The sequence below is a fragment of the Mastigoproctus giganteus genome, chromosome 8, assembly GCF_048544385.1.
Source record: "Mastigoproctus giganteus isolate SK-2022 chromosome 8, ASM4854438v1, whole genome shotgun sequence".
NCBI lineage: Eukaryota > Metazoa > Arthropoda > Arachnida > Uropygi > Thelyphonidae > Mastigoproctus > Mastigoproctus giganteus.
Genome location: NC_143582.1, coordinates 14404474 through 14418131, shown reverse-complemented (window position 1 = coordinate 14418131; position 13658 = coordinate 14404474). Strand labels below are relative to the sequence as shown.

The following is a 13658-nucleotide window of genomic DNA, read 5'->3' as shown; positions in this document are numbered from 1 at the left end:
CCACTCAACCATCCTTTTATCCATTGTAGCAACTTACTCTTAATACCATTCTGCTCCAATTTGTACAGTAGTCTTCCATGCGCAACAGTGTTAAAAGCTTTCTTGAAATCCAAGTATATGATATCAAAATAATTTTTTGCATCCAGTTACTTTGTAACCACTTCACAATAACTAATCAAATTTCTCAGACAAAACTTTCCCTTAACAAACCCATGCTGTGTCTGAATTATTGCTGCAGTCTTGTCTAGATGATCCTGCAATGCATCTTTAACCAGTGACTCCATTATTTTATCCAGAACAGAAGTTAAACTAACTGGTCTGTAATTACTCGTGTCACCCTTCGATCCTCCTTTGTGATTTGGGGACACATTTGCACATCTCCAGTCTGTGGGGACCTCCCCTGAGTCCAAGGATGCTCTCATAATTATGGCTAAGGGTTTGCTTACTTCCTTTGCCACCTCCTTTAATATAACTGGATACGTCCCATCCACCCCAGGAGCCTTTCTTATGTTTAACTTCAACAATTTCTCCTCCACTTTGTTCTCAGTTATTACAAAATCATTAGCACCCTGTTACAATTTGATAACCTTGTGGCATTTTCAAACCTTAACTCCTCATGTGTGAATGTAGATGCAAAATACTCATTCAGTTTGCTTGCTATCTGAGCAGGATCATCAACAGTCGAACCATCGATATCAAGTGGACCAATCAGATTCATCCCCTTCCTTTTAGAGTTTATATAAGTAAAGAAATCCTTGCTATTTTTCTTACCATCCTTTGCCAAAGATTTCTCGTAATCTGCCTTCGCCTGCCTAACCTCCTTTGTGACTTGATTATAGACTAGCTTATATCTGCCATAGGCTTCTGTGTCGCCTGATAATTTATATGCATCCCATACATTTTTCTTCTCTGCCACGAGTCTCATTAGTTCATTTGACAACCATTTAGGCCTAAACCTTGAACAATATTTCTTAATAGGTATGAAACGTTTAGTGGCTTCCACTATTAATTCCATGAATGCTTCACACTTAGAATTTGCTGTTGGTAACGTCATCAGTTGGTCCCACTGTACAGAATTTAAAAACTGTCAGACCACTATAGTCACCTCTATGGAAGCAAAAACCCCTTTCCTTTACCCCTGATGGTAATTATATCTTTAAGTAAATCCCACATCAGTACACTGTGATCACTGCCACCTAATGGTTCCTTTATCTGCAAATTCTTTATACACGAATGATCACTGCTGATAACCAGATCAAGAGTATTACCCTCTCCGGTTGCCTGTTGAACATGCTGCTGCAGAAAACAATCATCCAATAAATCCACAAAAGTCTTACTAGCGTGCGAGTGATCAACTGATAAGTTCCAGTCCATATCTGGGAAGTTAAAATCCTCCATTATAAGACATTCTGATTTACTAGACTACTCTATTTCTCTGTACAATTGTTCATTGTACTCATTCGAGTCATTAGGCCTATAACACACTCCTACTCTTATTTTTGCTTTCGCAGTGCTAATGTCAGACCAAACTGACTCAACAGTGCACTGTTCATCTATATCAACTGGATGCACTTCTTTTGATTTTATGTTTTTCTTAATTAACAGCATATCACCTCCTCCCTTCCTATCCTGTCTATCCTTTCTGTACATATTGTACTCCCCAAATTCCAGTTCTGCACTCCTTATATCTGTGTGACACCAAGTCTCTGCTATCCCAACAATATACGCCTTTGATGTCTTGACCAACACTTCAAATTCATCAAATTTATTTACTATACTTCTAGCACTGGTATACATGTACCTATTCTTATTATTAGTTATCCTAACACATCCCATATACCCACCTGTTTCACGATGACTGCTATCAGTCCCTGAAACCCACAACACCCCTCGCTCCACGCCGCTGCTTATTCTAATAGAAGTAGTGCAAGAATCGCCTTCACCTCTGCCTGCGGCTACTTTTAACCTTTTAGTCTGTGAATCCCCCAAAGCTAGCAGTTTTCCGAACCACCTAACACTGCCTCGATAGCATCAGCAAATATTCTTGCACCCTTTCTATTTAAGTGTATCCCATTCCTGTAGAAGCAGTCTCTCCTGTTAACAAGCACAGGCTGAAAAAAATTTTACCCCTTGAGCCTTGCACAATTCCTCCAGGGCCGAATTGCTTGACAAGGCTCTCATCATGTACTCCCTCCTATTGTGTCTCGGCAGAATTGCAGACACTTTCAAATTTAACTCTAATTCACGACTTTTTTGCAACATTGACCGGTACTTGTTTAGTAAATCTGCAGATCTCCTACTCTTAATGTCACTGTAAACCCTTTGTGCCCTTAAAAGATGATATATGCTTTACAACATCAACTTTTGCCCCTGGCAGACATACCCTGGTCCTATTTCATCTATCCTTTTTACACAATATATTCCCCGTCTCACTGACAATAGAGTCACCGACAATAACTAACTCCTGTGAGACCAGCGCATTCTGCCTTGGAGGTTGCCGCTGTATTGCCTGATGCCCAGGAGTGAGCTCTGGCATTGAGTCGGGCAGCTGAGAGCTTGACAGGCCCTCATATTAATTTCTTCTAACCTACACCTAAAGCTCTCATAGATGCGCATCAGAACACTGAGCTGATGCCTAATTTCTAGACACTCTCTGCATCTGGCACACACAAAGACATCCTCCTTTGCTAGATCATGTTCCGTTCCAGAGAGTTCGGCAAACATTTCACAAGTTGCACATTTTGTTAGGCTGTGAAGCATTGGAGAATCGCCTCCCCCCCCCATTTCTTCCCCAAGTCACAGCACTCCTGCCACTTTGTGCCCGTTGCTTTTCTGCTCTAGTCTGGGGCATGATATTTTAAATTAATAAGATCAATAAATTTAATTAATCAATTGTCAATACTACACTATCTAATAGAATACTAAATGCAGGGATGCGAATTACAATATATAATTTTACGTTAGAGCTATCTAGTTACCACAATTAAAAATTTGAATTCCCTACCACTCTAAACAAAAACAATGGCTGCAAGATTCGAATAAAACAACGGTTTTACGTATATTAAGTAGTAATCTACAAAAACTCTTATCTAAATTAAAAATAAAAATAACCAGCGTATCTAGAACTATATGGCTACTTATAAAGTTCAATATAAAATAACAATTAGGTAAATAAAATGGCAAACATCACTTTTTTGGAGCCTGTAATTCACAGCTGTATTTTTAAAGAGAGTCAGCGTCCTCTATACACAGGAGGAACTGAAGTACACTATATCTTTATTCAAAAACAATATCCTCAAGACATTATCCACAGCTCGCTAATTGAAGTCTGTGGATCATGTTTTTTTTTTTTTCTTTTCTTTTTTAACTACTATAAATCAAAATAGTAGTTTAAATCAGCCCTTCCAATACCAGAAGTACCACCTACTGTATCCTGTGCAAGTGCCAGAAGGTATACATTATGCAAACAGGATGCCTTTCCAGCTAATCATGTTAATCCTGGGAAACATTAGCATTAGTAGAGGCATATGATGCAAGAAAGCAAGCTTATTCAGCATCAGCCAAAAAAAAAAAAAAAAAAAAAAAAACACACCACTCCCATTTCACCCCTCCGTTCGCTCGAAATACCTGTCCAGTTGAGCCTTAAATTTGTTTAGGCTATCAACTTCAACAACAAGTGATGGAAGTCGGTTCCACCAACCAACCACCCGCTGGCCAAAGGCAAATTTCCACACATCTATCCGACATCCGTCCTTCCTCAATTTGAATTTATGCCCTCTGAGCTGATTATTCTGAGCAAGATGAAGAATCCCATTGGCATTGAGCATGCTCAAACCATTCAAAGCCTTATACACCTCTATCAGATCACCTCGCCGGTGCCTAGTCTCCAGACTCTGTAATTTGCAAAACTTAAGCCTTTCTTCGTAAGAGCAACCCTTTGTTCCATTCACTAATCTTGTTGCCCTTCTCTGTACCCGTTCCAGCAGCTCTACATCCTTCTTGAAATGAGGCCTCCAGACCTGTATACAGTACTCAAGATGTGGCCTAACCATTGCCTTATACAAGGGAATAATCACCTCCTTATCCCTGCTAGAAAAATTCCTGTATATCATTGACAAGACACCATGAGCTACTCTTGCAGCTCGTCTGCACTGCTCAGAGAACTTCATATCTGCCTGCACAATTACCCCCAGGTCCTTTTCATTCTCCACCACTGTCAGTGTAGTACCGCAGAGTTGATACTTTGCTCTGGGGTTACTGTTTCCCATATGTAGTACTTTACATTTGTCAATGTTAAACTTCATTTGCCACCTCTCAGCCCATCTGTTCAACCTTTCCAGATCCTGTTGCAGCAGCAACATGAAGTGGATCAACATCTAATTGAGGATCCCATAAAACTGAGCTGGTAGTGATTTCCACTGATTTTCTGTGAAATAAATTTTCAACTTATTGAAATATACCAGATTCTTTATTAGGACATTTTAAATAAATCCCTTTTATTCAAGCCAACAAATTACCTATCCTTAATATACAAGGCCCCCAGGTAAGCCTATTTTGGCTTAACATCTTTGTGAGAAGTTCTTTGTATGTATCTATTAATAGGGACCACATTCACCACAGGCCTCAGAGGCAGAAGAGTAGAGACCCCATGAATGGGTCTTAACAACCTGTTCTAGTTCTTTATCATTCTCCAGGCTGACACAGCAGCTGTATACATCATCCTACCCCACTAGGGTCGGAGCCCGACAGCCTCCTTTAGAATGTAGGCATAGGTATCCTAACAGGTTCTCAATTAGGTCACATAACCAACCTCTGATGGATCCAATGCAAGCCTGATTGCTCTACAATTCTGACGGTGACAGGAGATGAACTATTGCTGGTTTTATTATTTAATATGTTTTATCAATTTCAAGATAAATTTTTTTTGACATTTGATAACTTTCTTTGCTCTTCCTTTTGTTAGAGTAGGTAAGGTTTCTTGTGTTTAAATTACTATTTCTTATTTTTAAGAGTCACCTGTTTAACTCGGATTATAATTTAATTGAATTTAAATTTACTACATTTTTAATTAGCATATGTTCGTTTTTGGCAATTTTTAAGGCACATACTTTTAATGCTGCTTTGTAGATTTTTTGTTTCCTTCTGCTCTGTCAAACTGAGTGTCATGTCACAGGCCTATCTGGTCTTATGTTCTCTATTTTTATCTTATCCTTCTAGCAGAGTTTTTGTTGTGCTACACTAAACACATACTCAGCTTACCCAGCTTAAACTGAAGTTGTGATGCCACTGATGAGTACCAATATAAAGTCATGTTGTATTCCCAAGCATCCTCCATCTCAAGGATAATGCATAATTATTTTCAAAAATCGATGTGATAAATAAATTGTTACCTACTTAACAACACAGTATTTTGCGTTCTTTCTATTAATACTTAGTCTAATGCCCACAATGCCTTGGAACAGTTATATGTCAGATGAAAAAAGGTTTTATTTTCAACCAAAAGAAAAAAAAAAAAAAAAAACTGTTTTTTGCGTGTAAGAGTTGCTATGCATGGTTCAAACTGCAGAAAGAGTGCACATCACACTAGCCAAATTGTTTTTTTTTCTTCTTCCCCATTTTACAAATACATTGTGGTGATGTTTTTATACTATATTGGTAATGGGTAAGAACTTTTTCAATTATAAAAAATGCAGTATTAGGCAAAATTTAAAGTCAGAAATTGCATTATAGCTTACCTGAGCTCCCACCAACCATTCTTGAAGTGTTATAAGGATTTTTTGTGATACCATACACTTTATTGTTGGATTCTATCCACATTAACAACTCGGGCACATTTGTAACAGCCACTAAAATAGCCCCTGTATTTTTCATTTTTGTTACTACTTCAGCATCCTCTTCAGACACAGTGTTTTTCCTGCACATTAAGCCTATAGTTAGGTGCAAACCTGAGAAATAAGGTTATAATGAACAACAAAACTGATAATATCTCCCTAAAAGAAAATATTATATTAAAAGAAAAACTGCTTTCTGAGTAATCTGATTTGTGAATCACACATTCAAGCCACTGCTATAACATCTGCCATAATCTGTTAAGCAATCATTATCACAACAAAGAAAGCTGAATAATTATATTATGATTAATCTGTTATGATCTGCAGAACACAAGGAAATTCCTTTCTTTAGTGTTATGCAGACCCCAAGCAGTCACCAGCAATGCCTATCCTTTAAGCATTAAGCATTTTTAGGAACTTTTAAATATTAATTTAACTGCTAGTTATCCCTAAAGGCTACAGAGAAGAGAGTAAAGCAAGTCCCATAATGTATAAGTGTATATTTATTTATTACTTTTCCAAATTTTCAACAGCTCAATGCCGTGTAGTCTCCGTCCCTCATGGTTTAAGTCCTGCATTGCAAAATGCCTTTTGACAATTCCATATATAGATAATTCAGTTTCTTAGTCCTGTGATTTTTATATGAACTATTAGGCTGATAAAATACTTTTTTCACGTGCATTATTCCAAGATTTTTTTGTAGTAAAAGTGAAATGATATCTTGTGCTTGTTTCATGACATGAGGGTGGGGGTACTTATACAGTAAACTTAATTTTTTTTAATAGTGTTCTGTTAATTATTAAATATTATCATCAGTTATGTATATTGTACATAACTAATGTATCAGTCCTTACAGCTATCATGATACTATGATCACGTCTGTGTGATGGCAGATACCTGCAATATCAAATAATACAGGCATATCCAGGAACAATAAATCATCTATCGATTTACTGAACAACCACTTTTCATTCATCTTGGCTTCCTCCTTATATGATACCTTCATGTGACTTTTATGATAAATATCTTAAAAGTATCCTCACAGCTGAACTGTAACTTCACTCTTATATACTTCATCCCAAGTGAATGAGCTTAAAAAGCTCCTTACTCCACAGTAATCATTATCACTGTTGATGGCTTTGAAATTAAAAAACTCTTCTTCTTACTCTGGAGCACCAAAATCTCATTTGGCATTGTCCACTTTAGGACAATATGGACACTTACCACTGGCAGTTTTCTGTAACATCATATTTGTAATTTTATTTTGATTGTTAGTGATGGACAGATCAAGGATATTTGTGCCCCTTGTACTTTTCCTGATGAACTGATACAAAGTCTTAACAAAATCTAACACAGTCTCTCCACTCTGTCTTATAGGCATTCTGTTTCTGCTGAATGCTTTTTCTATGGATACTTCCATGGGTACTGTTCTTCTGAAATGGCTTCTATAATTCCCACTTCCTCTTCCAAACCAGTCTGAATACTTGCCACAACCAGTCAGCATCCTTTCACTGTCCAACTTCAAATTCACAGAACCAACTTTTCTTCTTCCTCATTTATTCCTTCAACTTCTGTTTTCTGGAACAACTTCCCTTCATATGTATTTCCTAGATAGTATGAATCAGAGCTGTAATACTCAATATGTTCTAAGTTGATAATAATATTAGTAAAATAATAAGAGGAGTATACCTCAATATAGTACGTAGAACACTTCCGTATGATACCCTCCAGAAATTAAAACGGAAAAAATGAAAAAAAAAACGACAACTTACCGGTACATTAGAGTAAAAAATATAAATAAATAAATAATCAATTTAACACAATTCAAATCAATTTAAAACAATTAAAAATCAAATTAACGCAATTAAAAGAATCTAACCAAGAATCTAAACGTAGAACATAGATACAGCTCTGATTCATAAGGAAGGAAAATCGTTTTGAATATTTTCATTAGATTCTTTTAATTGCGTTAATTTGATTTTTAGTTGTTTTAAATTGATTTGAATTGTGTTAAATTGATTATTTAATTATTTATATTTTTTACTCTAATGTACCGGTAAGTTGGCGATTTTTTCGTTTTTATTTCTGGAGGGTATCATACGGAAGTGTTCTACGTACTATATTGAGGTATACTCCTCTTATTATTTTACTAATATGTATTTCCTGAAAATTACAATCTACAGAAATTCATGTCTAATGTCAACAAATATTTTCTTTCATCTTCCCAGCCTTCAACCCATGCATGGTATTAAGTACTATAGGTTCTAATACCTCTCATGCTTAAGGTTTTCATTAAAAAAAAAACAAAAAAAAAAAAAAAACACTACTCTGTGTAGTTTTTTTTTTTTTTTTAATGTCACTAAGTTAGCAAATTAAAAAATTCTGTAGGGAGCACAAGTTATATTTTATTGTCCACTGAAACAGTATAATTTTTGAAAAAGGTTTATGCATGTATAATGCACTTCCATCATTTCTACCACCCAGGTAGTATGCATGCATCGTTTAATTATATCTCATACTATGAATACCTTCACAAGTTGCCGAGGTATTGCACTGCTTTGAATAAGTAATGCTTCACCAGTGGAGAAGACTAATGTTACTTATTCTCAGCGGATACCACCACCTAGACAGCACCGTTTTGAAGCTTGTTGACTTACTCATCGATGGGTGGGCAGGTACCCTGTTGTTGCAATAGTGACAACCCAGTTATGAAGTATAACTCCACAATATAAGAGATGCTTGATGGTGTGCATGGTTTAATCTAAAAATATTTCTTGACTAAATGTCTAAGAGTATGAAAAAGGTTGTTTATGCATGGGTTACTTATTCAAATCAGTGCAATACCTCAGAAACTTGTGAAGGTATTCACAATATGAGATATAATTAAATGATATATGCATACTACCTGGGTAGTAGAAATGATGGAAGTGCATTACCCATGCATAAGCAACCTTTTTCATACTCTTAGACATTTAATCAAGAAATATTTTTAGTATAATTTTTGTTTTTAAGGAATTTTGTGATTTTTAAGAGTGTTTGTATGTACATGTTAGTTCAACACAACCTGCATACTGAAAAAGTGGCAATTAATCCAACGCATTTTAAGATCTGCATGTTGAAATAAAGAGTGTCCATAAAGTCAGAAATCAGTGTAAACTGATTTAAAGTATTTTTTTATTTTATTTTTTCCTTTTTGATGCAGGTTTGTGTTACTCATATGTAATAAATATGTCCTTATGCTTAAAAGAGTATCTGGAAATTATCTTGTAATGGACACAGAGAGAAAGAGCTGCAGAGTTCAATAACAATCATCGGGGGGGGGATACAGTATTTTAATCTGTAGTAGAAAAAAATTTTGATAATGCATTTTTTACAAAAAAGGTTTTGAAATTGACAGTAGCCATTCTGAACAAATATTATAACTATGTTTTAAAATAAAATAAATTTACATTGATTCCTGGCTTTATGGGCACCCTGTACAGAATAAAGTTTTTCTTTACACCGTCAAGCATAGGGAGTTAACCAACTTTATAAATTTACAGTACAAATCGCTAAACAACATTATTTATTCTTTCATACTATCTAAAATGAGACAAATTAATGTGGTTGTTCAGGGATTTCATATGTTTCAGGGTCTCAGATAAAACTTGGTTCGCCCAAGCCAACCCAAGTTTCAATGAAATGGAATAAAATCCGATAATTGTGAATACGGGCATGAAAATTAGAATTTGATATTGTTCACTTATTATTGTTTTGTTTGTATATATACATTAGAAGACAAAATGTATTAAAATCACATGTTTAGGATACTTTACCTTTAACAGCCACAGATTCTTTACATGTGAATGGCAACCCCAAAAATGGCTTCTCTCTTTCTAATTCCTTTTCAGTCTTTACACCAGATAATATTAATTCATCAACTTCCTTTGCTTCTTCAATGGCTTCATTAAATCTTTCATCAACAACAGCATTTATAACTGGTTGAACTTCCTTAATTCGAGCAATGTAAGCTTCAACTAAGTCTTTACTCTTTAGCTAAAATAACAAAATGCTGATAATCACTATAAGATAACAATACAAGGAAACATATTTCTTTGTATTAGTATCAACATAACAAAACAATTTATACACTTTTTGTTGTATTGTACAGTATAAGATATAAAAATAAAAAAAATAAAAAAAAACACAAAAAAAATGTAATTGATCTATGAAGATCAATTACATTTTTTTTTGTAATTGAAATAAAAGGAAAGAATTACAGTTACTTTTATTTCGATTACAAAAAAAATGCAAAAATTGCACATTCAACTGCAAATTATGAAAATAGTGCATAGATTAGATACATGATGATGATACAGAATTTTCAAAGGGTTAACAAGAAAAAGATATTATATTCTTATTATATTCTATATATTTAAAACAATCTTGAGAATCCAAATAAAAGTCTTAGGCAAATCTGCTATCTAGCTATTTAAGATTACTATTTTAAATATATATATTTTTTTCAAACACACTTCTCTCCTCTGTCTATATTTTTCCAACCAAACTTCATAAACTCACGTACCCATTACCTTGATATAATTGTTCTTTAACATTATGAAGATAATGCATCTATAAATAACACTGAACAGCAAATAATATTTTTGAAAAGAAACATGGTAGATCTAGTATATTTTTTAATGCACTACCAATTTTTAACGCCCCTGAAATTCATCTGTTCATAATAGTCTGACTGCTGATTGTGAAGTACTAAAATCACAAGTTTTTTAGATCTTGATGCAGTGTTCAGCAATGACCAGACTGTAGACCTCCAATGTAGGTCTCCAATCTGGCTATATAAAATATTGTTCCTTTTTTGTGTGAGTAGGACAGTCAAATCAAAACCATTTGTTATGAAACTAAAGTTTGGGCCCCTTCCACAAAATCTTATACCTGAAAAGAAAAATGTCATCTCTAAGCTGCCAGTTGATCGAACAAATTTTTATTACCGCTTCACATAAAATGATAAACAAAAAATTTCATAAAAGCTATGGATAGGAATGGAGATTGCTTTCAATGTTTAACTAAAGTTTACATGCATTAGTGATGCTAAAATCAATGAAGGTGTATTTGTAGTCAGCAGATCAGATATTCGTTGAAATATGAATTCCATAAGTAGTAGTAATGGCAAATGATGCAATCTTCCCTCCAGGGGCTCATATCTGGTGAGTATGGGCTTGGCACACCCAGGGTCCTGAGCTGGATATATATATCATCATTCTTCTCTTTCTTGGTGGTTCCTCTCACTCTCTCTCTCTCTCTCCCAGGGTAACTTGGGAATTTTTTTGGCTGGTGCAGCACAAGCCTCAGGCTACCTTGCACCATATGGAGCAGGAGGAGAAGAAGAAGAAAGTAAGCAAGCTTCATCTTGCTTACTTTCTAGAATATAGCATCATCAAAAAAAAAAAAAAAAAGAAAAACAGTTCACCCATCCATACCCTCCAAGAATTTGTCTAGTTCTCCCTTGAATTTATTCAACCCATCCACTTCCATAACAACAGATGGAAGCTTGTTCCAACAATCAACCACCTGCTGGCTGAAGGCAAACTTTTGAAATCTATCCTGCAACCATCCTTCCTCAATTTCAATTAATGTCCCATCATGCGTTTAGGCTCAGCAAATGGAAGAATCCCATTAACATTCAGTTTACTCAATCCATTCATGGCTTTAAACACCTCAATTACATCTCTCTGTGTAATACCATTGTCATTGGGTTTTTAGGAGCATTAGCAACTAAGGCCATATTGCTCCTGGAATATGCGGTGGTTATTCCCTTGACCTTTCCGCATCCTCCGTATTTGGTGGTGACGGGCTTGAACCCCGGTCTAATCAAGAAGCGTGTGTTACGCACTGCTGCTCCTCCCCACACCTGGCTACGGAGGCACCACATCTCTCTGAAGGTGCCTAGTCTCGAGATACTGCAATTTGCAGAACTCAAGCCTTTCTACGTAAGAGATCCTTTTTTCCCTTCATCAATTTGGTTGCCCTTCTCTGAACATGTTCCAACAGATCTACATCCTTCCTAAAGTGAGGCATCCACACATGTATACAATACTCATACCTGTATACCCTGAGTGTAGTATCACACAGTTAAGTTACTCTTGGGTTACTGTTATAACATGGGGTTACAATGTGCAGTACTTTGCATTTGTCAATGTTAAACTTCAATTGCCATTTCTCAGCCCATTGACCCAATTTTCCTAGAACTTGTTGCAGGAGCTAAACCTGATGACTGTCGTTAACCACCCTGTCAATCTTCATTTCATCTATAAACTTAGACACTAAGCCATCAATATCATTGATAGATATTGAAAACAACAATAAGACCCAACGCTGAACTCTGGGGAACTCCACAAATAACATTAGTCCATGAAGAGCAATGTCCACTAATAACCACTCTGTCTTCTTCCAATTAACCATATCTTTATCCATTGCAGTAACTTGCCTTAATGCCACATTGCTCATTTGTACAGCAGTCTTTTAGGTGAAACAGTATCAAAAGCCTTCCTAAAATCCAAGTAAAGTGGTCGCAAGCTTTATGATTGGTCATATGATCAAATCACTTTACAATGGACTCTCCATAATAAAATACCATTCGCTATATGATATATGGTAAGCGCTGGTCATTGTGATCACATTTGCAAATTGAATTTTAATTCTATTAAATGGCAATTCTAATAGGCAAAAATAGGAGGAATATTATCCACAGACTATAAAAGTAAAGATCACAAATTTACACTTTATTACATTATCAATTAACAATTTTCCACAGCAAAATAAAAATAAATTTATGCTTATGTACATAGCTTAATTAATACATAGTGTAATATGTAAATACTAACTAGTTGATATTTCTGTTCACTGACATTTTTTTTGGGGGGGGGGGATTGTAAAATTTAAAACAGTAAAAAAAGATAAGCAAGCAATAACAAAGAACATGGCATGCACAAATTGCAACTAATAAAATTTGTGCAAGTGAGATATGGAGTAACAAGTTTATGAAGCTTAAAAAACCCCAGGAGCTCACATCTGGTGAGTATGGACTTGGCACACCCAGAGTCCTGAGCTGGATATCATTATTCTTCTCTTTCTTGGTGATTCCCTTATACTTCTGTCTCAGGCTAATTCAGAATTTTTTTTTGGCTGGTGCAACATAAGCCTCAGGCTTCTTTGCACCATATAGCTAATAATAATAATAATAATAAATAGGAATGAAGATAAGATTCTGAAAATTTCTTTATGCTTTTTATATGTTGAAGGGCTAAGGTAAAGAAAGCCAACATGCGAACCATGGGAAACTTTTAACAGTCAAAAGCGTTTCCCTGGTACCGCAACTTCTCCCTGCATTCTTGGTAAACAGATGGTGCGTGTTATCGGTAGTGGTAGTCAATATGATGTATTGATTAGTTTTTTCTTATTATTAAAAGCAAATTATCGGAGTTCGTGGGTGGGCTGAAATTTATGGGTACACCCTCCAGACTGCCTCAGTCTTAGCGTGTTTATTCCCCCTTCCCGCTGTTTTAACCCGATACAAAAACGACTTCTACAGACGGTGTGTGTTATCAGTAGAAGTTGTTTTCATATTGGGTTAAAACAGAGGGAAGGGGGGGATAAACACTCTAAGACTGAGGTAGCCTGGAGGGTGTAAGTAAATTTCAGCGAGGAAGGCATTACACTCATGAACTGAACATGAAGGCATTACACTCGTGAACTAAAGTAATCAATACATCGTTATTAACTTCTACTGCCACTATCGATAACATGCACCATCTGTTTAGCGAGAATGCA

General features: G+C 35.6%; 1 protein-coding gene across 1 annotated transcript in view; it reads right to left on the bottom strand.

The window, feature by feature from the left end:
- The window catches only part of LOC150081275 (fatty-acid amide hydrolase 2-like), a 65804-nt gene that overhangs the window by 35950 nt on the left and 16196 nt on the right, over positions 1-13658 (bottom strand). The window contains exons 2-3 of the mRNA XM_090379480.1: positions 9647-9866; positions 5736-5945 (exon numbers count right to left, since the gene is read on the bottom strand). Coding sequence (XP_090235606.1) covers positions 5736-5945; positions 9647-9866 — 430 coding nt within the window. The remainder of the gene's footprint in view (positions 1-5735; positions 5946-9646; positions 9867-13658) is intronic.